At 43.2% G+C, this 25,407-nt stretch overlaps 1 protein-coding gene across 3 annotated transcripts in view; it reads right to left on the reverse strand.

Annotated features, from left to right (window-relative positions):
* Positions 1-1,785: 1,785 nt before the first annotated feature.
* The window catches only part of LOC307207626 (synaptotagmin-like protein 2), a 56,269-nt gene continuing 32,647 nt past the window's right edge, over positions 1,786-25,407 (reverse strand). Inside the window, exons 1-14 of one of the 3 annotated variants that reach the window (XM_079961630.1) lie at positions 23,788-23,861; positions 22,749-22,842; positions 21,494-21,587; positions 19,479-20,627; positions 18,422-18,520; positions 16,258-16,349; positions 15,387-15,488; positions 14,750-14,919; positions 11,547-11,649; positions 10,516-10,677; positions 9,302-9,380; positions 7,632-7,731; positions 5,631-5,836; positions 1,786-3,076 (exon numbers count right to left, since the gene is read on the reverse strand). In XM_079961630.1, the coding sequence (XP_079817756.1) occupies positions 2,931-3,076; positions 5,631-5,836; positions 7,632-7,731; positions 9,302-9,380; positions 10,516-10,677; positions 11,547-11,649; positions 14,750-14,919; positions 15,387-15,488; positions 16,258-16,349; positions 18,422-18,520; positions 19,479-20,627; positions 21,494-21,587; positions 22,749-22,842; positions 23,788-23,846 (2,655 nt within the window). In that variant the 5' untranslated portion in view covers positions 23,847-23,861 and the 3' untranslated portion in view covers positions 1,786-2,930. The other 2 variants (XM_079961631.1, XM_079961629.1) reach the window with 2 other exon arrangements.

Consider the following 25,407-nt stretch of genomic DNA (forward strand, 5'->3'; position numbering starts at 1 on the left):
CGGCATGTAATGCCTTAAGAGAGAATATTATGAAAATGATCTACAGGTGGTACATGACACCAGTCAAGCTTGGAAAAATATATCATTTGCTCGAGAACAAATGTTGTAAATGTAAAGAGAATGAAGGTACATTCTTTCACCTTTGGTGGACGTGCCCAAAGATTAAGGCTTTCTGGGAGATGATTTATAATGAAATGAAAAAGGTATTTAAGTATACCTTCTTGAAGAAACCAGAGGCCTTTCTCCTGGGCATGGTCAGCCAATTGGTGCCAAAAAAGGATAGAACTTTCTTTATGTATGCAACAACGGCAGCAAGAATACTCACTGCAAAGTATTGGAAGACACAAGATCTACCCACCCTGGAAGAGTGGCAGATGAAGGTGATGGACTATATGGAATTAGCGGAAATGACTGGCAGAATCCGAGACCTGGGAGAAGAGTTGGTGGAAGAAGATTGGAAGAAATTTAAAGACTACCTGCAGAAACACTGTAAAATTAATGAATGTTAAAATGATGTTGGATTGAAAATAAGTGGCATTAGCAACAAAGTTAAAAAGAGTATGCAAAAATAAATTGATAATGGGTGAAAACATAGTTATAATATGTTAAGATATAGGGTCAAGATAAATGAAAGAGGGTAAGGATTTGCTGATTTGATTATATTAATGGGAATACAAAAAGGGGAGGTGTGAGGAGGTCAAAGAAACAAGCTAATGAGTTTAAAGTTATAAAAAATGGATTGGTTTTAACTTTCTTTTTTCTATTTTTCTATTTTTTTGTACCTTGTATTTTTGTTTGAGAGTTTTTTTCCTTTTTATGTTTTACTATGTATTTTTGTATTTATGACTTTGTAAAACCTTAATAAATATTCTCAAAGAGGAAAAATCATAAGATGTCTGTCTGGGGTCAGTTCCAGGTGGGTTTTGCCTGCTGCAGCGCAGTACTTGCCTACACTGAGAGCAACAGATGCATTTTAACCTGAGAGGAGTAAAAGAATGCAAAATTCATTGTTTTAATGAGCAGCTGGAGATTTTAGCAATCTCCTGGCTGAAAAGAAGACTACAACAACAAGCGTTGTAGGACACCATGCATGCAACAGTGCTTGCATCTGCGTTACCTGGGAGACAGAAACAATAAATCAATTGAACTGCAACATGCGTTTTCTTTTTCAGATGTCACTATGCAACAGCAGCCCCTCTGTTCCCAGAACATCTTGGAAAAGGCTGTAACCATCATATTCAAGAATCATGAGCTGAAGGTGTTCAGTACTATGGCTGTGTGTACACATTCATTTGTAGCACAAAGTAGCTTTCTCTACCCGAAATTGTTTGTGTTTTTCCTCAATGTGCTACTTTCAGTCTAAATTGATTCTAAACCCTGCCATCCACAATGGAGGGAGCAGTTACTTGATATGCATTTGATTAGGCTACCCATGCTTTCCCCTCTCTGCACATTCCCTTGGTGAATGAAGGAGGAAGTGCCATTGGGCAGATATGGATATACCACCCATAGCTGGGAGAGTCTATCTGCAATGATCCCTAATGACAGTAACAAATAGCAACCTGGAGGTCTGCATCTCACAATAACCTCTGGGCCACCCCACATCATACATGCATACTTTGGGAGACTGCCCTCTATAGCAGGCCCCACCCACCACTCCAATGTGGCCCTTGGGAGGTTGCCCAGAAAGGAATGCAGCCCTCAAGGTGAAAAAGCCCCCCCCGCCACACTGCTAGAAAGCACGAAGCCCACTGATGGGGCTAAACAACAGCCAGCAACCACAAACATGATCTTCAGGTTTATTATATATAATTAACATTCAAGGCACATATTCACAGACCCATATCAGGAGGGGTACAGCATTAAGAGATGTTTATGACTTACAGGTAACATTTATAAGCATTGCACACCATGAAACATAAGGATATTTTAGTTTACATGTTACAGGCTACCGGAGCCACCGCCCACCCCCCAAAATAGTGAGAAGTGCTGTACCTACTTTTTTTTTTTTTTTTTTTGGTCTTATCTAGCATTTCCCATTTTTAAAGTGAAACATAAAGGGTGTGGCAATACTGAAAAAGAGAAGTTATTTATATTTATTTGTGACATTTCTTACTTGCCTATCCTCAATAATCTCCCACAACAGGTTTCAAAATCACAACATAAAGTTATAAAAATTGATTGTATTCAACAGATTGTATTCAACAAAGTCATTCCTGTGATGGCACAAGGGACTTCCACTTGCTCAATGGAAGTTCTCCTTCCGCTCCTCCCCAGTGTGCCCCCAAATCTTTCCTTAAGGTTCCAACCATCGTTGGTATTTAGGAGGAGAGGGCACAAAGGGAGAGGGAAGTTCTGTTGCTAAAGTGGAAGTCCTTGTGGTAACAGGATACCTATGCCAGATACAACCCCAAGCTGTTCCAATTATGAAAAATAAACAAAACCATTTGAACCAGGACAGAACAATATAATAAATTCAGCAAAAGAGATATTGTGCTTGCTGATGAATGCTACACCACAGTTTTTATTATAACTTCCTCTGCCCAGAAAAACAAACAAACAAAACCATCATGGGAATAGTAATAGAACAGAAAATTCAAAAACCTATAAAATATTTACACCTCTTCTTCCTTGCCTTTTGGGTACATATCTAAAATCTAATTAAAGACAAAACAAAACTTAATTTGTAGTACATAATGTTGTGGAGGTAAACAGTAGTTCTTCCATGCTTTTTACCTAAGCTGAAATGTGATATCAGGATTATATCTTTTCAGATCTCTCTTGGGATAAGAAACAATACTTAGCTTCTTTGGAATATGTCACAAACATGATCTAAATAGCCTTATGCTTACTGGCAGTCAACAGTCCTCCCCTGTCTGTCACCTGTACTCAAAACTTCATCTCAGATGATTCATAGAGTTCCCAGAGTTTCATTTATACTTCTTTTTCCCTGCCAAGGAGCGCAAAGGCATTGATCCTTCAATCCATTCATTTGGTGTCGTCATCATTTCCCGCCAAAAGACCACCTCCTCTTGTGTGGAATCCATCCAATTAACACGAATCCCGTAGCTAATACCTTTTTGGGGGGGGTGGGGGAGAGAAAGATGTGGTGAATCACTGTAGAAATAATTGCAGGAAGGGGCTGTCCTATGCTAAACTGTTTCTTTTCTGAGTCTCCTGCATTCTCTGCAGGACTGTTATATACCTAAGGAGCAATTACATTATGAACATCATGGAGGAAGTAGATAGAGAAAAACTTCCTCTCTCTCTCTCTCAACACAAAAACTCATTGAAAACCAATGGAGCTGAATGTTGGAAGATTCAGGACATGCTCTTCACGTAATATGTAGTCAAACTATGGAACTGGAGGCAGTGATGGCCACCAATAAGTAATTTTATTTTCTTTAACAGTATTATTTGAAAATTAAGTTATTGGTGATGAGAATGGGCTGGGACTTCCATTAGAGTTAACAGCCTCTCCAGGTCTCTTCTAAAACCCCAAGGCAGACTTGGAGCTTCAAAGGAACGTAGGTTGCTAAAAGCTGCTGAACCTTCTTAAAGGGAAAGTAAACTGTAACAGGTTACAAGTTTAGATGGAGAGAGAGCTTCCGGATGTGATGCTAGACTCCAATTTACCTGAGACTTACCCTTTCCAGGGACAATCAAATAAGTAAAAAATAGAACAAAAGCAACTCACTGCAACCACTAGCTTTCAAATTACTGGTAAGTCCCCCCCACAACCGCCAACACACACACACACACATTTTCTTTCTTATTTAAGAAAAGAAGAAAAAAATCAAAGGTATAGTAGTAGGATCCAAACAATACAAATTAAAAACCTTTGCTGATTTGGTATTGACACTTCAAGAACCAGATTCCAGTGCAGTAAAAGCACCGGAGATGATACAGGAGTTTGGGCAGGTAGCAGGATTTAAGTTTATCTAGATTTAGCTGGCAGGGGGAAAACCCCAGAATTAAATATAAATTACTAACAGATTCCAAAGAAAGAGGGGGATTCTCACTGCCAGATTTGAAGATCTATTTTGAAGCAGCAGCGTTTTGCTGGATTAATGAATGAATACAACTAGAAGATACTGATGTATTACATTTGGAGGGAATTGACAATGTGTTTGGATGGCATGCATATTTATTGTATGATAAAGTAAAGGCTATAATGCTTTTAAAAATTATGTAATTAGGAAATCTCTATATAATGTTTGGATTAAATACAAAGATCTTTTAGAAAGGAAAACACCCAGATTGCTTTCGCCAATGGAGGCAAAGGCTCAGAAAAAGTCAAACATGGAAACCAAGTGGTTGAGATATTCAGATTTGTTACTAGAAGATAATGAAGGATTTAAATTAAAACCATTTGGTCAAATTAAAGATAAAATAAATTGGTTACATTACCACCAGATTAATGAATTGTACAAAATAGATAAGAAAAATGGTTTTGCTTTGGAAAAAACTAAATTGGAAACGGAGTTGTTAGATGTTAAAGTTAAAAATTTGTCTAAAATGTATAATTTACTGTTGGAGTGGCATACAAAGGATGAACAAGTTAAATCCGTGATGATAGATTGGGCAAGAGATGTGGGACATAACATAATGTTTGAAGATTGGGAAAGGTTGTGGAGGAAAGGGGTCAAGTTCACTGCATGTACAATGTTAAAGGAAAATATAATGAAAATGATGTATAGATGGTACTTGACCCCTGTAAAGCTAGCAAAGATTTATCACAACAGTGATAATCTATGCTGGAAATGTAAAGACAAGGAGGGTACCTTTTACCATATGTGGTGGACCTGTCCCAAGGTGAAAGACTTCTGGGAGAATATTTATAATAAGCTGAAAAAAATTGTTGAAATACACATTTGTTAAGAAACCAGAGGCCTTTCTTCTTGGAATAACAGGTTTGTTAGATTGTTTTTGTATGCCACAACTGCAGCTCAAATTTTATTAGCTAAGAATTGGAAAACACAAGAAATACCAACAGTGGAGGAATGGCAGATGAAGATGATGGACTTTTCGGAGCTAGCCGACCTGACCGAAAGAATCTGTGACTAGAAGGAGGAGGAATACCAGGAAGAATGGAAGAAATTTAAAGACTATTTATTCAAATATGCTAAGATAAATTAATTAGAAATACTTGCAAAATAACAGATAGACTAAGGATATAAATATGTGAAATTATAAAACATTATGTTTAAAGTTAAGATGAAAATTAGATAACGATGTTAAGAGGATTAAGTAAATTTTATGAGATACTATTTTGGAAAACTGTTACAATGATATACAATGAAATTCAGTCAAGGGAATTTGAGGAAGTCATTTAACTATGATATTAACATTGGACCAAGTTCAGTTACGATGTGTGTTGGTTTGTTTGTTTAAAAATGTGGAAAATTAATAAAAAATTTGGAAAAACAAAACAAAACCTACTTTTCAGCCAAGCCCTCTTTTTGAAGAAAAGCCTTCCCAGCACACACACATTTTCTTTCTTATTTACATACAGTCCAGGGTTAACATTCTGATGCCAGCTCTTTGTAGTCGTAGTAATTACTTGAAGACAGACTGTTCCATATTCCCATAAATGAAAATCAAAGGATGAGAGCAGGTGACCCACTTACCCGTCCCCACTCCCAGTCGGATGCCACCAAGGAAGTGATCGGTCAGCTTTTCATGATCCCAGACGGTCAGCTCCACACACGCATCCTTCAGATCTTCTGTGTGAAATCCATCATACACAATGGTGTGATTGAAGACAGGGTTTGAATCTCTCTTGATAATTCTGGTTTTCTGATAACTCTTCTTACTGGTGTCTGGAAGGATGTAGCTTAAAAGGAAGCAGTGTTTCATGTCATATATGCCAACAGTTATTTATTTACATGTTCCTTCAAATACCACCCCCCTCTCCTGCAAACAAATAATAACAAAAATAGTAATTACACCAGCAGTGGAACCTGAGGGTAAGGGGGTAGAGCAGCAGAAGCAGGATGACCCTCCTAGTGGTATAGCTGCATTTGCTGTGACCAGGGTGGGGCGGGATAAGATGGGGGAAGTGACGTCAGGAGGACCTGAAGGGCACCAATGCCACAAACCTGGAGCTCCCCCAAACTTGCCCTGCCTTGGCAAGGGGCAGTGAAACTGCAGCAAGGAGGATGCTGTTGTCATTCTGAACACCCCATGTGATGATGCTGCGTACTACTTAACACTGGAATAGTTATTTCGATAGTTCAAAGTATATCGCCTGCATAGTCCATAGAATTGTACAGCTTGATAATTACTATGTTTAATGCTGAATTGGGAAGAAAGAGTGATGTTAAGTGATTAAGTTAAAATTATAAAGAACTTTGATTTGGAAAACCGTTAAAATGATATGCACTGAAATTCAACTAGGGGGAATACGAGGAAGTCACTTAACAATGTTAAGAAGATTAGTTTTAATAAGGTTATGATTTATGTCTGTTTGTTTATTTGTTAGTGTGTTTTTAATTTTGTGAAAATCAATAAAAAAAAATTGAATTGTAGAGCTTGAAGGGACCCTGAGATCTAAGTCCAACACCCCGCAGTGCAGCCCAACGTGGGGCTTGAACTCGTGAGCCTGAGATTTAGAGTCTCATGCTCTACCAACTGAGCTATGGAATGAACTTCAGGAGGAGGGTACTGTGGGTACTGTGAGAAGGACTGCATTTCCTCAGGGCCCACATGACAGTGGTGGGTAAAGCCAGAGCCAAAAGAGAGCGATGCCTGTGCCCCAGCACTCTAGCCCAACTCTCTGGCTTTGCTTTACCTCTCCCTGTCCCTTGCCACCCAGTAGGCTGCTATGGGATGGACCGTTTGCTTTAGTCCATGACCTGGACCAATTGCTTGCAGAGGGCTTCCCCCCTCTGTTCATTCCATCACTCCATCCATTTTGGCTCCCCTCCTTTTCCCTCTCTGGGCTTCCCTTCACCTGAGTGGAATTAGTGGCCACATGAGATTAGGCTGAGGGCCACTGGATTCCAGTCCCTAATCTTCTTGTAATCCTCGCAACACAACGTTGTAAGGGAAGTTGGTATTAATATCCCCCATAGTGTAATGGGGGGAAGGAAACTACTGAGGCTGAGAGAGGGGGGTTACCTAAAGCCATCAAGCGAGTCCGCAGTGGAGGGGAGCTTCAAACCATGGGGCCTCCTTATTCTCAGCTCTCTCCAATGGAGGCTGGCCCATTGGTGCCCCCTTCAACCTCATTCTAAGCTTGGCTGGCTCCCACCTGCTTCTTGCATGCAAAACAGTCCAGGGGGTGGCACTGCCTGCCAGGTTCCCCCTCTTTAATCTCCCGGTTGCCCTTGAAGAACTCAGCAGGCATGAGGATGGGGACAAAACTTGAATTAGTTGACCCTGCCTGTGTTTAGCTCTGCTGCCACCTACGGTAGGTCTCCCTGCCTTCTGCCCAACGAGAACCAATCAGCACTGGCTCTGTCTCAGTCCAGCATTTAAATATTACTTAAGGGGTTGCATCTTCCTAATATGACTAATTCTGCACTGGGATTATAGATGTCCCTGGTCAGAAAAGGAATTTATGTTAACTGCAAATACGTCTCTCTGTGTGTGTGCGCACACACATGCACAGCAAATGACATACATACCATTTCACAAAGGAATCCACTCCAGAAGGACGTAACTGTGGGAGGTCTTTAGCGTCTTTCACCCAGATATGGACCTCTCCAGTTGGAGGAGTTAATGGACCTGCCATGAAGTAGGCATAGAAATCCTTAAACTTTTAAGTTTGCAAGTGCCACCAATTCGTAGTTATAATAAAACAAGTCTAAACAGAGAGTGAAATGTGGTGGAGCGGCCAGAACATTGGACTTGATGGTGGACAGGGCCAGGGAAGGTGCCATTAAGTATAGGGAATACTGTAGCTCAGTGGCAGAGCATCTGTTTTGCATGCAGAAGGTCCCAGGTTCAATCCCCAGCAGCTCCAAGTACAGTGGTGAGAGAAGACCACAGCCTTAAATCCTGGAGAGCCACTGCCAGTCACTGTGGACAACAGTGGGCTAGAGCAGTGTTTCCCAACCTTGTGCCTCCAGCTGTTTTTGAACTACAACTCCCATCATCCCTGACTAGCAAGACCAGTGGCAAGGGATGATGGGAATTGTAGTCCAAAAACAGCTGGAGGCACAAGGTTGGGAAACACTGGGCTAGAGAGACCAATGGTCTGACAGCTCTTTATGTTCCTATAACTAGGGACAAGGATATATCAAACCCCCACTCAACCATGAAGCTCGTTGGGTGACCTGGGCTCAGTCGCTGTTTCCCAGCCAACTCTACCTTGCAGAGACAGGTGTGTACAGCTAGGAGGCTGCTGCTAACCACCAGAACATGCCATCTGAGGGGGTTCTTTCACTGCCTAATGGTAGAGCTGGCCCTGCATAGGAAGCTGACTTAGACTGAGTTAGAACATTGGTTCATCTATCCCAGTACTGTCTACTCTGACCAACAGTGGCTTTGCGGTCTTCTGTAGCCTTATCTTGAGATGAAATTGGCTGAATCTGAGACCTTTTCCATGCAAACCACTGAGCTATGGCCCTCATCCCATTGAGCCACAGCTCTTTCCCCCCATGTGCTGAAGAGAAAAGAAGTTTGCTATGACAAACTTGCAAGGTAGCCCATTCCATACCATGAAGCTTACTTCTGACTTCACATGCATAGGATTGCTTTGCTGGTGATCATGAGCCAGCCATTCCCTCTCAGCCTAACCTACCTTACAGGCCTGTTATGAAAATTAAGAGGGGAGAACAACATAGACCTCAGCATGAAAGGACCCCATAGGTCTTTATGAATCTGTTCTCAGGTGGTCCAACTATTCTTCCTAATTGTCCAATATTTAGTGCTGTTGGGTTGCAGGGAGAATTCTAAGATTCTCTTCTCTCTTTTGAGATCCTTAGGGATTCAATTTCAGTCATCAGCTTTTCTCCCTTCACACACTGTCCAAGGGTGACATTTTAGTACAACTTGCGTCTCAAAGAATTCAAATTGCAGTATGATAAAATAAATATGTAAGAAATAAAAGCAGATAAAAAATCAAAATGAATATTTGTCATGCTGTGAAACACCTGAATGAAGCTCAAGGACCACTGGTGGTCCATGGAACACAGTTTGGGAAGCCCTGATATATGTAGTGTGGCTTGCGGGGGCGGGGAATCCATTCTGATTCCCAACAATAATATATAATAATGAGAATGGGTGGTGCATGGTACCCAACCCTGTAGTAACATGGAGACGCTTTCTGAAATCTTCACTGTTGTGTTTTTACCTAGACTGCTTGGTGGGATATACTTGATGGACAGGTTCATCACACCCCGATGGTCGACATGATTGATGGCTGGGAGGATCTGAAAGAGAAAGGACTGTGAGAAGCATGGTGTGCAGAAAACCACAGCGAGGGATTTCAAATCAGCTGGTGATCAGATCCAAACAAATTCTGAAAACCTACCTATGCTGAAAATTCAATCAAATTTCTCTCCATCAAAATCAGCAAAATTGCCTCTGGGCAAAACTAGATGTGAGGGGCAATGCTGATCTCTTTTCCATAGCAGCTGAGAGTAGTTTTTAAATGAAATGCAGCCCTGGCAGGCTGTGATCAGGAGTGGAAGCAGAAAGGCAGGGTGTGTGTGTGTGTGTGTGTGTGTGTGTGTAGGGGAATGATGCTAGCACTTGAAGAACATAGACAAAGTCCAGAGAGAGAATGAAAACAGGGTCAGGTTTGACTAACTGTTCCCACCATTGGAAGCCTGCACAAGAACTTCTGCTAGCACAACAGGGCTTTGGGTTGTCCCCAAATTGGCTCAGGAGGATCAGTAAAGCCACCAGAATAGCGCATGAGGGGAGGAAAGGACAGTAGGCAAGTAGAAATGCTGCACTAAAGGAGATATTTGCTTAAAATTATGTTGAAATTCTCCTTGTTGATCTAAGGTAAGCTGGACAAGAGTATATAGTTTGAGGAGAAATGAATGGCGGGAGTTTGCCTTTCTTAGAACTGGCCTTAAGAAAATCCACAATACATACTGAGGAAAACTCCCTCAGAGCTACATAGCCAATCAGAGCATGAGTTACCTCAGCAAGGATCATGCAATTCTGACTGGTTGCTAGGCAACACCCCACCCCTTTTATACCCCACCTTGTTCTCTAAGGAACTCAAAGTGACATACTGCACATGGATCTCCCCCTTTTTATTTAATCCTCACAGCAACTCTGTGAGGTGGGTTAGGCCGAGAGGCAGTGGCAGGCCCAAGGTCACCCAGTGAGCTTCATGGCCAAGTGGGAATTACAACCCTGGTCATCCAGGTCCTAGCCCTTCCATGCTAACCACTACAGCACACGGGCTCTGTTCCAGAAATGTGTGTGTGTGTGTGTGCGTGTGCGTGAATGACTGAAGTTTTCTTAGAAGAAAAATGTGAATGTATGATTAAGCCCTTCACCCTATATAAGAACCTATATTTAGCAGGATCCCTGCTGAACCATACTTACCCGTGGCTTGAGCATATACCAGTTCAGTTTATTGTTCTGCCAGTCCCAGCTGGCAAGGTCTATTTCCACCTCGCCCAGGAAACTATTCCGTCCCAAAGGGTCATTGTGCCAAATGGAGAGGTTTAGTTTTTGAATCAGCAGGACCATTTTCTCTATTTTGTACTGAGGAGAAAGGAGAAGCGACTTTTATCACTTTGCACACATTGTTTTTACTTCTGTTCTCTTAATGGTTACCATCTCATAGTGCTGAGGGGAGGGTTCTGGGGGCGGGGGCATAGTATTGATGGAATTAAGCAGCACTGAGCTGGCTAATCACTTGGATAGGAGACCACCAGACAGTTCACAGTAGAACAGGATGCATATGTATATATCATGGGTAGGCAAGCTAGGGCCTGGGGGCCAGATCTGGCCCAATCGCCTTCTAAATCCAGCCCGTGGACGGTCCAGGAATCAGCACGTTTTTACATGAGTAGAATGTGTCCTTTTATTTAAAATGCATCTCTGGGTTATTTGTGGTACCTGCCTGGGGTTTTTATATGAGTAGAATGTGTGCTTTTATTTAAAATGCATCTCTGGGTTATTTGTGGGGCATAGGAATTGGTTCATTATTTTTTTTCAAAATATAGTCCAGCCCCCCACAAGGTCTAAGGGACAGTGAAAAAGTTTGCTGACCCCTGGTATATAGGGATCATTGTTATCCCATTCAACTGAAGCAAAACACAGCCTTTGCTCACAATAAATTAAAAGAGGAGCACACTTTGTTTATGTAGCCCCATGTAGTTCGCACTTCTACACATTTGTTTTATAAAACCACAAATGGGGCCTGAAACTAAATACTGCAGTGTATCATCACCTCTTAATTCATGTTCATGGTCCCAGCCAGCAGCCAGCCATGCCCTCTACAGGATATTCTCAGTAGTGGTCCTGAGCTCTAGTGTGATGGGAGCCTGAGATTGGATTCAGAATTATATCCTCGATTCCACCTCCTCCCTTGCCACAAATCCTAACCTTCCTAGGTATTTATTCCTTACCTGCAACACCTCATTGAAAACGGGGTTAACAGTTCTTCTCCTCACAGACGACTTCCTCTTGCCCATCCGTGCTTTGTCTGGAAGCAGGTAGGTTTTGACGTACCTGCGAAGAGGCAGCCACCGAGTTAACATTCAACACAGTTAGGATCTTGCATACAAACAGGGGACGCCTGACAGTCAGCAACAGCTGGGTTGTCAACATGGTGTCTGTGCTGAGTTATAATTCATCTGGTGGAGCCAGGGACAAATGTAGGGTTGGTCACCAACTTAAATGGCCTTAAAAAGAAGATAAGACCCCATATATACCCATTCAACCACTTGGTTCTGCAGAACTGGCAGTATAACAGGTGCCACACACCGTATTTTTAGCTCTATAAGACTCACTTTTTCCCTCCTAAAAAGTAAGGGGAAATGTGTGTGCGTCTTATGGAGCGAATGCAGGCTGCACAGCTATCCCAGAAGCCAAAACAGCAAAAGGGATTGCTGCTTTCACTGTGCAGCAATCCCTCTTGCTGTTCTAGCTTCTGAGATTCAGAATATTTTTTTTCCTTGTTTTCCTCCTCCAAAAACCAGGTGCGTCTTGTGGTCTGGTGCGTCTTGTGGTCTGGTGCGTCTTGTAGAGCAAAAAATACGGTAATAATACTCAATGCACATTTATAAGAAATTGGTACTTTTTAGTGTGGAGGCATCCAGACTTTGGAACTCCCTGTCTATTTGACATCAGGCAGGCACCTTCATTATGGTGTGATAAAACTGTGATAAACAGTTTTGCTTAGGCAAGATGTTGACTTGTGCTTTAATATGTTTTTGGCTTATTTTTTTTTTAAATGTTGCAAATGGTTGTTTTAAACTGTTGCTACTGCTAACAATTGTTTTAGTACTTTTTGTAAGCCACTTGCTTTGAGGGCTTCTTTGCAATCAAGAATATAAACTTTATGAAATTAAAATAAACGAAGTAAATAAATAAATAAATTCATGGAGGAGAAGGCTGTGAATGACTACTATCCATGACAGCTATGCTCACTGTTAGAGGCAGTATGCCTCTGAATACCAGCTTCTGGAAGTTGCAGGTGGAGTCAGTACTATTGCAATCAGGTCCCGCTTGCAGGTTCCTCAAAGGCATCTGTTTGGCTACTGTGAGAACAGAGTGCTGGACTAGACGGACCTTTGCCTCATCTAGGAGTGCTCATATTATAAGAATGCTCTTGTGATACTTACTTTCATGTTTAATTGGGACTGGGACTTTGCTGAAATTGACAGTCTGTATGGGCTATGCTTTTATATGGGCAGTTCTGTATTAAAGGAGAATGCATATTTTCCTTTTTGTTCATTTGGGGGTTAGGGAGTTTATCTGCGATAATGCCCTGCAGTACAGTTTGGAAGAGAGAACTTCATGGTGGATAAAGATCCCAGAAACTCCAGCCGGTGCAGAATGCTGCAGCGAGGCTCCTCACGGGGTCTCTGCCATGGGAGCATATTCACCCAGTGCTTTTCCAGCTGTACTGGCTCCCGGTGGAGTACAGGGTCAGATTTAAGGTGCTGGATTTGACCTTTAAAGCCCTTCACGGCCTAGGACCCTCATACCTACGGGACCGCCTCTCCCGGTATGCCCCACAGAGGACCTCTAGGGCAACACCTTAGAGGTCCCGGGCCCTAAGGAAGTTAGATTAGCCTGAATCAGAGCCAAGGCCTTTTCAACACTGGCTCTGGCCTGGTGGAACGCTCTGTCGCATGAGACCAGGGCACTGCAGGATCTGATTTCTTTCCGCAGGGCCTGTAAGGCAGAGTTGTTCCGCCTGGTCTTTGGCTTGGAGTCAATTTGATTCCCTCCCTCCCTCTCTCTTTTTTTCTTTTCCTTCTCCTCCTGCGATGAGGCTGCATTTTAATGTTTTAATGTTGTATTTTAATCTTGCTTTTAAAGTTACATTTCAGTCATCTTGTTTTTTATTGGTTGTTAGCTGCCCTGAGCCCAGTCTTGGCTGGGGAGGGCGGGGTATAAATAAAAATTATTATTATTATTAGAACTTCATGGTGGATAAAGATCCTGACGCATCTCCCATCTGAGGTCCTCCATGACTTCCTGTTGCCTGTGACCTGCTGGGCAGAGATTGTGACTGGTAGGAGGCAGGCAGAAAAAGGATATATCTGCAGGTAAGCAGGCTGGAGACACCAGTTCATGCCAGAACTCAACAGACATCAAAAGGCTTTTGTATGCCTGGGAGAGAGGTGGCAAAAGAGATATATACTGGGGTAGGGCAATGAAGTAGAGTGTCCTTTTACAAAGGAACGTTTGCATTCTTCCTCTCAAAATGAAGGATGTTTCATTTGCAAAGTTGTTCAAAGTTTGCTGGACTATTCAGTCAGCTAAAGGCTGGTTTGGGTGCTAGCTTTCATCAGCCCAGCCCACCAGCCATGGAGAAAGGCTAAATGCAAAGTATTATTCAGTCCACATCCTCAGATGTTGTGTTGGACTACAATTTCTAAGCTGGCTGAGGATGATGAGAGTTGTAGTCCAACAATCAACTGCTTCCACTTACAAGAAAGTAGATTCCAACTAAACATCAGGAAGAACTTTCTGATGAGAAGAGCTGTTTGGCAGTGGAACAGACTCCCTTGGAAGGTGGTGGACTCTGGAGGTTTTTAAGCAGAGGCTGAATGGTCATCTGTCATTGATGCTTTAGTTGACCTTCCTGCATTGCAGGGGGTTGAACCAGATGATCCTTAGGGACCCTTCCAACTCTACAGTTCCATGATTTTATGAACATCTGTGGACAGGGGGCTAAGGATAGATTTATAGGACACCTGCCCTCTATGCAGACTCTGAGTGGTACTTCCCTCCTGGGATGTCCATTTGTGGCTGCAATTTTCCACCTACATGTGGAAAATTCAATGCACATGGCAAATTTCCCAGATAATCTCTGGTAACTGACCATGCAGGCTGTTCCTACATGTACTAGATATTACTTGTACAGGCAACATTTGAATCTTATGGTCCTGAGCAGATGTCCAAGGATGCCAGAGACAGGCATGTAACAGAATCAAGGTCAGCAGCTATGCTCTGGTCCCCTTCCATATGTATGAGACTGACCAGGGAGAGATACTGTCCAATCCAGTCCTAAAAAACTCTTACAATTAATTGGCAGTGATAGTGCTATTTCCCTCCCCACCCCAATTCCAGAGTTTAGAATTTTAGCACCACTTACGGGTCTGTCCTTCCTTTCTTTTCATCCACAATGGCCAGGTCCTTGCACTGACAAACGAAAATTTGAAATTCCCGGTTCTTCTCATCATAATCCAGGGCAAACTGAACGTGTCCCTGGGCATCGACACTCCCAAAATCACCACTGTACACACTCAGGACACTGCCACTCACCTGTCCAAGGTGCAAGAGAGACATTTATTCATTGTTAGAAGGTCTATAGGTTCAGGATTGCTTTAAAATGTGGAGAAATGACCCAACTTGGTCTGTGTACACAACATACTTTTAAAACACATGGATTCCCCCAAAGAATCCTGGGAAATGTAGTTTACTCCCTCCTACAATTCCCAGCATTCTTAACAAATTACAGTGAGACGCAGTGTGGTATAGTGGTTAGAGTATCAGACTAGGACCTGGAACACCAGGGTTCAAATCCTCTCTCAGCTGTGAATTTCATTAGATGATCTTGGCCCAGATCTTGGTCCTTGGGCTCCCAAATTTCAGCGGCACCCTGTGTGATGCCAGAATTAGCACCCCCCCCATTCAATTCTAAATAATAGTTGCAACATTGCGGCACCCCTGAGGTTTCACGCCCAGTACAGCCAAATCAATCACGCTCCTCTAAATCTGCCTCTGCTTACCGAGGAGACGGAGGCCATATCAGAGGAGTGGCTCCCCACGCTGGGTGTCTTCTTGTGCCTGCTGAACTGGAAGCTGATTTCTGAAGCTGTGTCTGATTCCGTCTGCAAATCAAGCCAAGGTGGATATTAATTATTGGTCATGGAATGTTTGAGTGTTTTGCTGCAATGGGAACTGAAAGGATGGAGGGATGTGATTGGTGCAAGCAGAAGATGATTGTTGAATGACTATGGTTCTTGACTTCCCGATTTTTATTAGTGCATCAGAATGCTTTTTGTGGGAAGGGGGATATCCATCTGATTTTTCTTATTAAAATAGACAGGGCTTGGAATAAAGTTGTTCGGTTTAATTAAGTTTAACTGTTTTAGTTCAAAAACATCAGAAAGCAGTTGCCATAATTGCCAGGCGCACTAAATGTGAATTAAGTTTATCTCGGGTAGAACTTTAAACAGTTCCTACTTCATTTTCAAGTCCATTCCCTTGAAAGTGGTTCTTTCAATCTTTCCTTAGCCCTCTAGTGGCTATGGTGGGTCATTTACCAGACGTAACATATTTTATCCTTAACTCTGGAAGCGCATGCTTGATTCTGACCAAACTAAGCCTCCGGCTAGGAGGGACTCATTGGTTGCATGTGAATTATTTCCAACTTTCCTACCCCACTACCCAGGGAGTTCTGAGAACTGCTGTCCTGTGAGGGGAAATAAGGGTTTCCTAACAACTCTCAGCACCCTTAAACAAGCTACAGCTCCCAGGATTCTTTGCAGGGAAGATGTGACTGTTAAAGTGGTATAAAAGTCCTGTAAATATTTGGTGCAGTTGTAGCCTGAGCAGCAAAAGGACTTAGTAAACATGATACAGGCAGACCACTCCTACCTCAGACAGCAGGAGAGGAGTGGATTTGCTAAAGTCTTTGGCCCTCTCAGGCTCAAGGTACTGGTGGTTTGGCACCTGAGGCTTAGTGTACGCTGGAAACAATAAAAGAAAACATATCAACATGAAGATTGTATCCTGTGCTCTGAAGCAACAGAACCTGTTTCATTATCTGTATAAACCATTAGATATAGAGACTGTGGCAAACCAAGCAGCTTTAAAAAATCTGTGTTGCATTGCACTCACATATTCTTAAGCCTCTTTCTTTTTTCTTTTTCTTTTTTAAATATAAATAGCCATTTTCTATTTCTCTAGAAAAAGAGGTGCTGGAACTCACCATGAACGCCTCCCCCCGTTCTCTTGGAACAGAAATGGCACCTACCTGAAAGTCGCCGGAACTGGGTTCCAGTGAGTTAATTGCCTTTAAAAAGCCCATTACAAAGGCATGGCAACTAAAACAGTTAAAGGGGAATATCTGCATTTACGCATGGATTCAGCGCCATCTGTTGGTTGAAATAAAAATTGCTGTATTGCCAAAAGCATTCGGTGAAATTAGTGTAAATAAGCCAAAGGATTTAATAAATTGTGTAGATAAATAGTTAGGAGTCTGTTACAGAATTGGTGGTGTTCATGATCAGAGGGGTTGTTGCTGTTGCATTGTCCACGTGTTGTCTTTATCAAAATGTCATCCTGTACCACTTCTGCATTTCACTGGTAAGTAAAAACAACCCCTTATAAATCCACTACAGTGGTACCTCGGGTTAAGTACTTAATTTGTTCTGGAGGTCCGTTCTTAACCTGAAACTGTTCTTAACTTGAAGCACCACTTTAGCTAATGGGGCCTCCTGCTGCTGCCACGCTGCCGGAGCACGATTTCTGTTCTTATCCTGAAGCAAAGTTTTTAACTTGAAGCATTATTTATGGGTTAGCGGAGTCTGTAACCTGAAGCGTATGTAACCTGAAGCGTATGTAACCTGAGGTACCACTGTACTGGTGTGGGAGCTCATAAGAAAGGATTCCAAATCTTCAGGAATCCTCCCCCCCCCCTTGCCAAATCATTTTTAATTGATTTGCCACAAATTAAAACAAATTTAATACAATTAAAAAAAAACTGGTTCCCCACACTCTATTCTTGAAAAATCCTTTAGGTGTGTTCAGCCAAATGGACTTACAATATTCCAACAGACTAGGGCTGTTTAAGCGAAGCCAGTCTCAGCTGGGTGATACAGAATTCTGCTGGAAACAGGTGCAGGAATCATTGCAATGCACATGTTCGTTTGAGATCAGGTGAGTATGACCGATATTTGATGTAGCTTTTTTTTTAACTTCACAATTGTTACATTAATAATTATGTTATTTTCTGCACTGTGTTTGATGTTCCCCTTCCACTGAAATTAATTACGTAATTAATAATGTTAGCTTGGCCATAGCGCTTAGCAAAACAAACAACTTCCTCCAGCAGGAACAGCAATGTTGGGGGGCAGGGAAGGAGTAGGGCTAACATGCAGAGCCCCCACTCCACTCTAAGAGCATATTCCTTTTGGACACCTTAAGGCAGGTGGTCTGCAAATTTCTTGAAAGGCCTTCCAGATGGTTGGGCTCCTCCACCCTGTTCTGTTTCCTTATTCTCCAGCAGGCGGTAAAACCAGGAGATTTGTCAAGCCTGCTATGTATGACTGATAGGTTCAGCTCCATGTGTTATACCGTATTTTTCGCTCTATAGGACGCACTTTTTCCAAAAATGAAGGGGAAATGTGTGTGCATCCTATGGAGCGAATGCAGGCTCCTTGACTTCAGCGATAGCAACGGGAAGCCTCTGAAGCGCAGAGGAAGCGCTCCCTTCGCACTCCGGAGGCTTCGTGTTGCTTTCGCTGAAGCCTGGAGAGCAAGAGGGGTCGGTGCGCACCTCTCCCGGCTGGAGAGGTTGCCGGCGGCTAAAGAGGAAGTCAAGACAGCCAGAGGGATGGATCCTGCTCGTTGTCTTAGCTTCTTTGCTCTTTGGGGCTGGGGGGGAAATACATTTTTTTTCTTTATCCCCCCCCCCAAAAAAAAACTAGGTGCGCCCTATAGTCCGGTGCGCCCTGTGGAGCGAAAAATATGGCAACTTTTTCCAGCTTGCTTTGTTAGAAAAAGCCAGACCAGTGGATTGAAGCAAGCTACTACTTACTTTCTGTGGTAGTATAAATGTTCAGCAAGCTCTTCGTAAGGCTATAGCCATTGGCACATATTAAATTCTTGGCAGCCGGAGAATGATGTTCATTTCCCTCTGGAATATATTGGAAAACAAGCAGGTGTGTATTAAACAATGTAAGACATTGGCATTATTGTAACCAAGGTTTGAACAGGGTGGCTACCACCTCTCCCTAAGCTTCCCCCTCCTATTCTTTGTTTATTTGTGGTCCTGGAGCTTGTGTACACAGCTGGGCCTTCTGGCTTACATTGTTCTGCTCCAGCAGCTCTCCCAGACACTGGGTTAGTTTGTATTAATGCACTGCTGGCCACCCAGGTCAGTTGCTGCCAGCTTGCAAGTGAAGATGAGCTCTTTGTAATATTGATTCCAGTTTTTTGGTCCATGGCTAAGCAGATTAAGGGTGGAGAACCTGTGGCTTTCCAGATGTTGTTAGACTACAACTCTGATCTTCCTGGACCATCCACTGATGGAACACTCATAGAGCTCAGGTTCTCTCATTCACTGTCAGGGTCAGTCCTCATAGTAGATAATTGTCTCTGATCACTGGTCATGCCAGCTGGCCTGGTGAGAGTTGGAGTCCAACAACATCTGAAGAGGCACAGGCTCCTTAGCCTCTGGAGAAGACAAGCCTAGAGAAGGGGTAACTGTACTGGAGGAATAATTATGGTGGTTGTATTTCCGTAAATAAAAATGTCTGTTTATAGGTAAGCTGAGATAAGGCACCAAATTGTAGATTAATTGTTTAAGATGTATATGATGGTAGCTTACTCTCTTAGATGTTTTTAAAAAGATGACAATATTTTACTTAATATTTTCTATGTTTGATTGGCAATGTGGTATGTGCATGTTGGTACAGGGTTGCAGCTCATGTTAGTCTTACTCAGAGTAGACCCAATAGAATTAATGGAAAAGACTAACTTAGGCTCATTAACTTTAATGAGTCTACTCTAACTTATCTGGGTACAACCTCACATTTTTGTGTTTTTTGTATTGACCAGCACAAAACTATGTATAACTAGCAAAGCATCAGTACCTGAAAGCATGGAAGAATCCACTTCCTGAGCAACTCCTCTTTCATCTACAGCCTCGTTTTGTAGTGGGTCCTCTGCAAGGCTACTAGGCCCATCTTTAAGCTGCTTCTTTTCCATTTCCAGGTTGTCTTGACAGCCCAAGTCAGAACTTATTTCCACAACGCTACCAACTTTATCAACATCCTCTGAAGATACAGACTCTATCAATATCTGAACCCTACCTGCTAAAGAATCAGTCTTACGTTTGCTTTCATCAGCCATAATAAACTCATCAGCAGGGGTCTCTGGCTCAAAAATGATGCCAGTCTGCTCCTTAGCTGGTGCCTCTATTTTGACTGATGGCACTCGAATCGGCAACTTTGATCTCCTTGTGCAACGTGGTACCTTCTTCTCCTCCTCCACTGGAGACTGCTTCCCATTCCCATCACTTAGGCTATTTCTGTTGGTCATTGCCCCTTTGCTTCTGCCATACGTGGACCGGGGGATTGCAGATCCCGATCCTTTCCTAGGAGGAGCTATGTAAGTGGGCTCATCTTCACTGGAAGACAAGGCAACTGGCTTCCTGTAGGGGATTCTGGCTTTGGGGTGTATATTAGAAGTGAACTTGTCGTCACCATTTTGGCTGTTATTAGACTGGGCTGAGAGAGATCGGTTCAGTCTTGATGGCCTTCCATTGGCCTCTGTGGTGCTGGCCTTTTCTGCTGAGATTTCAGATACATCAGTAGTCAAGAGGGGCTCCCCACCCTTCTCCCAAAAGTTCTTCAGGTTCTTAAAGTGTTCCCGATCCAGACCAATCTCCTCATCTTTATTGTTGCTAGAGGAGATTGTATAATTGGCTCCTTGTTTGACAGAACGGCCATTTTCCCAATCTAGAGTGGGTAATTTTGAGCTCTTTGGTGATTCTCTCTTTGCTAGACCAAACTCAGGATTCTCAGCTCCATTAGCTAAAACTGTGCTAGGTTGGAACGATCCTTTGTTGGACATCCTCTTCACGGGTATTTTGCTGGAAGGGCTAAATTCTTCCTGTGGAACTGGTGAGAATGTGTGGCTTTCTGAAGGAGCATCTGCAACATCCCCGCCAGTTGAGTAAGAAAAATCATCAAGATCCTTTTCAGAAAGCTTTCTGGATATTGTTGAGGGTATTTCATGGCCTGCAACAAAAATAGAACCCCAAGGCCCTGTTCAGAGCATCATTGACAGAACTACACCCAACTGCTTTGCAATTACAAGGTGTTCTGAACTAGTGTTTTCCAGTCTGGTTTCCTCCAGAGGTTTTGCAATACAACTCCCATGAACCCCAAGCATCATTTCCAATGCTCACAAATGATGGTGGCTGAAGATCAAAACATCTGGAGGGCATCAGGTTGGGGAAAGCCTACTCAGCAAATACAGTAACCTATAATTTATTATGGGCAACTGACTGTTATCAGGAAGTGCATGCCATCCAACTGGGCTATGTGAATGTCCTCATTCTGTGCTCTCCTATGGTTCTCTCGGCTCTGGAGAAAGCAGTGCATTCTGCCCCAGCCGCAGGGTGCACCTACACATTGCAAAGCAAACCAGGGATTCTTAATTCCAGTGGAAGTGTGTACGGTATGGTGGAGCTGAGACCAGCATTTGCTGCTGCTGCTGACCTGGGTGGGGCTGGAGCAGAGGTGAAGTTGGGACTGTATGGGTGCATCGGTGGGGCCACCCTCACCAGTTTAGTGCTTCTGATGGTTCAACTCACAGGAGCCTGACCTTGCAGTGGCCCCATCCAGGTAAGCTGCTACACTCACCTACCATCTGATCTCAGATGGCAATGCAGGGATGGAATATGGACTAGGAAGAATTACTGGGTAGGAGGGGAATGTTTTACCCTTCCTTCACCTGCTGATTCTCCCCTGTAAATGTGCCTCCCTGAATAGAAGCTCCCAATGCTTAACTTCAAGAAATGAAGCATGTTGTTGTTGTTTAGTCGTTTAGTTGTGTCCGACTCTTCGTGACCCCATGGACCAGAGCTAGCCAGGCACTATACCTTTTCCATATCCTTGCGAGTTGCTTCTTGTAACCAGGAAAGGACTTATACCAACGCCACTGTCTGCTGGAGAGATATCTTCTAGGCTTGATCTCTGAAGAGGAAAATACGACTTATTTATTTACGAAGAGAATCTGTACCCTGCTCTCCAGCCAAAAAAGGCTCTCAGAGCAGCTTGCATACGATCTAGACAAGACAGTCAGCCCCTACCCATAGGCTTACAACCTTAAAAAAAGAACCATGACACACAAGGGAAAAGGGACAGGGAGGGAAGAGGAAAATCAAATTCACAACTCAGGCCCACAGCTGTCAACTTTTCCCTTTTCTTGTGAGGAATCCTATTCGGAATAAGGGAATTTCCCTTAAAAAAGGGGAAATGTTGACAGCTACGCTCAGGCCCCAATTTCTAAACAGTTGTTCTTGTAGTAACCAGTTGGCACAGTTCAGGGGCAGGAGATGCCTGGTGGAGCTGGGCCTCCAACAAAGCTGATGAAATGAGCTCCAAATCCCAGCTATCCCACTGAGGCAGTCTGGTGGAATTACTGCCCTCAGATGACAGAGATATTTATTCAGGTGAAAAGTGGTACAGGCTCAGCAGCAGAAGTCATGATTCCAAGGGAAGAGATTCATAATGAAACAGAGGCTACAAAGATGTCCCAATGGTTGACATACCCCACCCACCAAGCTTTTAAAGACAAAGTGGATGTGAGCTCACTCATGAGACTCTCCCTCTCTTCCTACAGTTCTGCTGCCTGCACACATACACATTCCATCTGGATGCAGTTGTTGTGTTTTGGGGGGAGCCTGACATGTAAACTACTTGCAGGGGCTTTTTTCCAATCAAGTGTTATATACATCGCCCAGGAGAATCTCTCTCTTTTCTGCCTTGCCCAACTGTGCTTTGGAAGCTCCACCTTGGGATCAGAAAATAACACCTGCCCTCCCTGAGTACCGCCCTGAGTACTCCCTGTGTACCGCCTCCCCATCTAAGCCATTGACCATCACCACACCTTGTGACAGCAGATTCCATATGTTCTGTATACTTTATGCCAGGTATGGGGAACCTTTGGCCCTCTAAGAGTTGCTGAACTAACATCAGCCCTATCAAGTATGGTCAGTGGCCAGGAATGATGGGAGCTGCAGCAGGTTCAACAAGGTTCCCCATCGCTACCTATGTTAAAGAGGACTTTCGTTTGTTTGTTCTAGATCTACAGCTGCCAATTAATGCCAATTCCACTTCCATTGGACACACTACCTTCTCTGCAGAGGATGGAAGAGTAGACAACCTTAGCCTTGGCTTTGGTTTGGATCTGTGTCCTTCTGCTGAATCCAAAGAAGCTTCACATGACCTGCAGAGAAAGAACAACATTTTATCACAAAGACACAAATCCTGAGATGATGGTGATGTATTGGATAACCTCATTGGATCATGTATTGGTTACAACAGTTTGAAAATACTAGGGACTGTTACCCTGCTTGCCTTACTCACCGCCCCCCCCCGCTATCTCTCCCATATTTACTCCCTAGACCTTCCCCTTCCCACCCCATACAACTACTAACCTCACTTTTCACCTTCCCAACCACATTTCTGAAGCCACTTCTCTCTTCTATTCTGCAGCCTCACTTTGCACCCATTTTTGCCTTCACACTCATGTCTCTGCCTCCCTTTCCTTTTGTGCAACCCTTTTTTTTTTTTGCATGTAAACCACCCTTGCGGTAACTTCATGCATCTTCCTCCTCCCACAGACTACAACTACTAAGAACCCTTTTTCACCCTCTCCCCAGTTAGGAAGCTACCATCCCTTCCTCTTCTCCAGACCCTTTGATGTTCCCTCTTTCATGCTTCCGCCTCCCTCTTTTTTTGCAATCCCCTCTGGACTCTCCTATTTGCAGCCACCTTTGCACCCAACCACCCCATGCTGATATACAGCATGCTACTGTGTCTTGAAAGTGAACAGAATCCTGCCAGCTTGTTCCATTACAGAAGGTTAACTTCAGTTGATGGGTGTTGTACAAAGATGGGGGCCTGCTCATTATTAAAGTATCTCTTCTAAATTACAACAATGGATCTGGAACTTCATGTTGAAGGCAATTCACAGTACCAAGAGCAAAATAGTTTTTGTGCGAAGGTGCTATGGGATATTTGAGGCTAATACAACAGAGACTTTCCTGGCTCACTTCTCACGGTAGTCAAACCTTCTCTTAAACTGCCACTCTCCCCCCCCTCTACTCACACCTCTGCCATTGTTTAAAAATCACCACTTTCCCCACTGCTCAGTTTCCTTTATTCAAACCTCCACTGTTGTCTAAAACCTGCCTTCTCTTTTGCTCCCCTCCCCCTGCCTGACTTCATGCAAATCCAGGATTGTGATGCAGCCCTAAGAATCCTCCAATGGGAGTTGAGTGATGATATTCTGACATGGACAACACTGAAATCAGTAAAAACAATTTACAGTCAGAAGTATAGAGGAGGTCCTAAATCATATAATAATATGAGGTGTCACAGGCCAAGATACAAACAATGTTGTTCAATGCAGATGGTGAGTGCTGTTACTGTACATGGTTGAGTGGGTGTGTTGTGTGTCAACATGGGGTCTATCACAAGGTCTATCACATGTAGTGTATCACCGAGTTAGACTATTGGTCCATCTGGCTCAATACTGTCTACAGTGACGAAGCAGCATCTCGCCAAGCTAGGAAGGTGTCTTATACTGAGGCAGTTCACTGGTACATCAGTATTGTCTACACTGACTGGCAGCAGCTCTCCAGGGTTTCAGACAGGTTCCCGGTTCTACCTAGAGCTGTCAAGGGTTGAACCTGAGACCTTCTATATGCAAAGCTATGCCCCTTTGTTAGAAACAAGAAGCATCAAAATTTGAACAAAAATAAAATAAAATACACAAAACATAAAAACACCAGCTTCTGCTGGTGGGGGACAACCAATCAGCAATATGGAGAGGCACTAAAACAAAGCTTGTCCCAGCAGGATCAAATTCCATCCAACACCTGAATGAAAAGGAAGGTTTTTATTGTGGCATCAAAAATATGTCAGTGTTGGTGCCAGGCAGGCCTCATTCAGAAGATAATGCTTCTGGCACTAGTTACAATGCTGCAAGTAACAGGCAGCACAAAAATAGTGTGAGCTTATAATGAACTTTTCCTCATGTTTGTTCATCACTTTAAAAACTTGCATTCAAGCACATTATAAACTGCATTTCTGTCTTACAAACAGAGAGAGACACCAATAGCTCATAAGTACTTTAAGTGCCATTGGTGAAATAGTTCCTTACTCTGCTTCCAGTCTGCCTTCTTTGAATGTTTTGGATCTTGGGAGCAGTAGATGTGAAGGAGTTGCTTCCTTAGCAGGGAACAGTCTGGACTAGTTCTTTGAGGCCAGACATAGGCAAATTAGGACTGGCCCCCAATGTTTCTCCATCAGCTGATTGGTTTACAAAATGCTTCACCCTGCACTAACTGGCAAAAAAGCCCAATTTGCAAAAGGGAAGCAGTTACAGCCTTAAATAAACAGTTTGGCAAATGGCATCCAACTGTTTCGGCATCTCAGGTGCTAGTGCCTGTTTAATGATTAACATTTGGTTTGAATTGTTGTATTTGCAATTGACAGAATGGGGAAGCAATCAACAGAAAATTCCTTGCATGGTTTATTTTTAGCTTTTAAATAGCTGAAAGTAGCTGTGACCATCCCCCAAGTCTTCAATGGGTAGATGTCTTCTGAACAGAACAGTAAACCATGAGCCTTGTGGCTGGATCAGGACAAAGGCCCATCTGTTCAGCATCCTGTTCCCACAGTATCCAACCTTTGGGAAGCCTGCAAACAGGACCTGACAGTCTGCAGGGTTCAAACTTAAGTTCAGAGCATGAATTAAGGAGGCGATTTCACTGTGAATAGCCAG

This window comes from Podarcis cretensis (genome assembly GCF_951804945.1).
Source record: "Podarcis cretensis genome assembly, chromosome: Z".
NCBI classification, from domain to species: domain Eukaryota; kingdom Metazoa; phylum Chordata; class Lepidosauria; order Squamata; family Lacertidae; genus Podarcis; species Podarcis cretensis.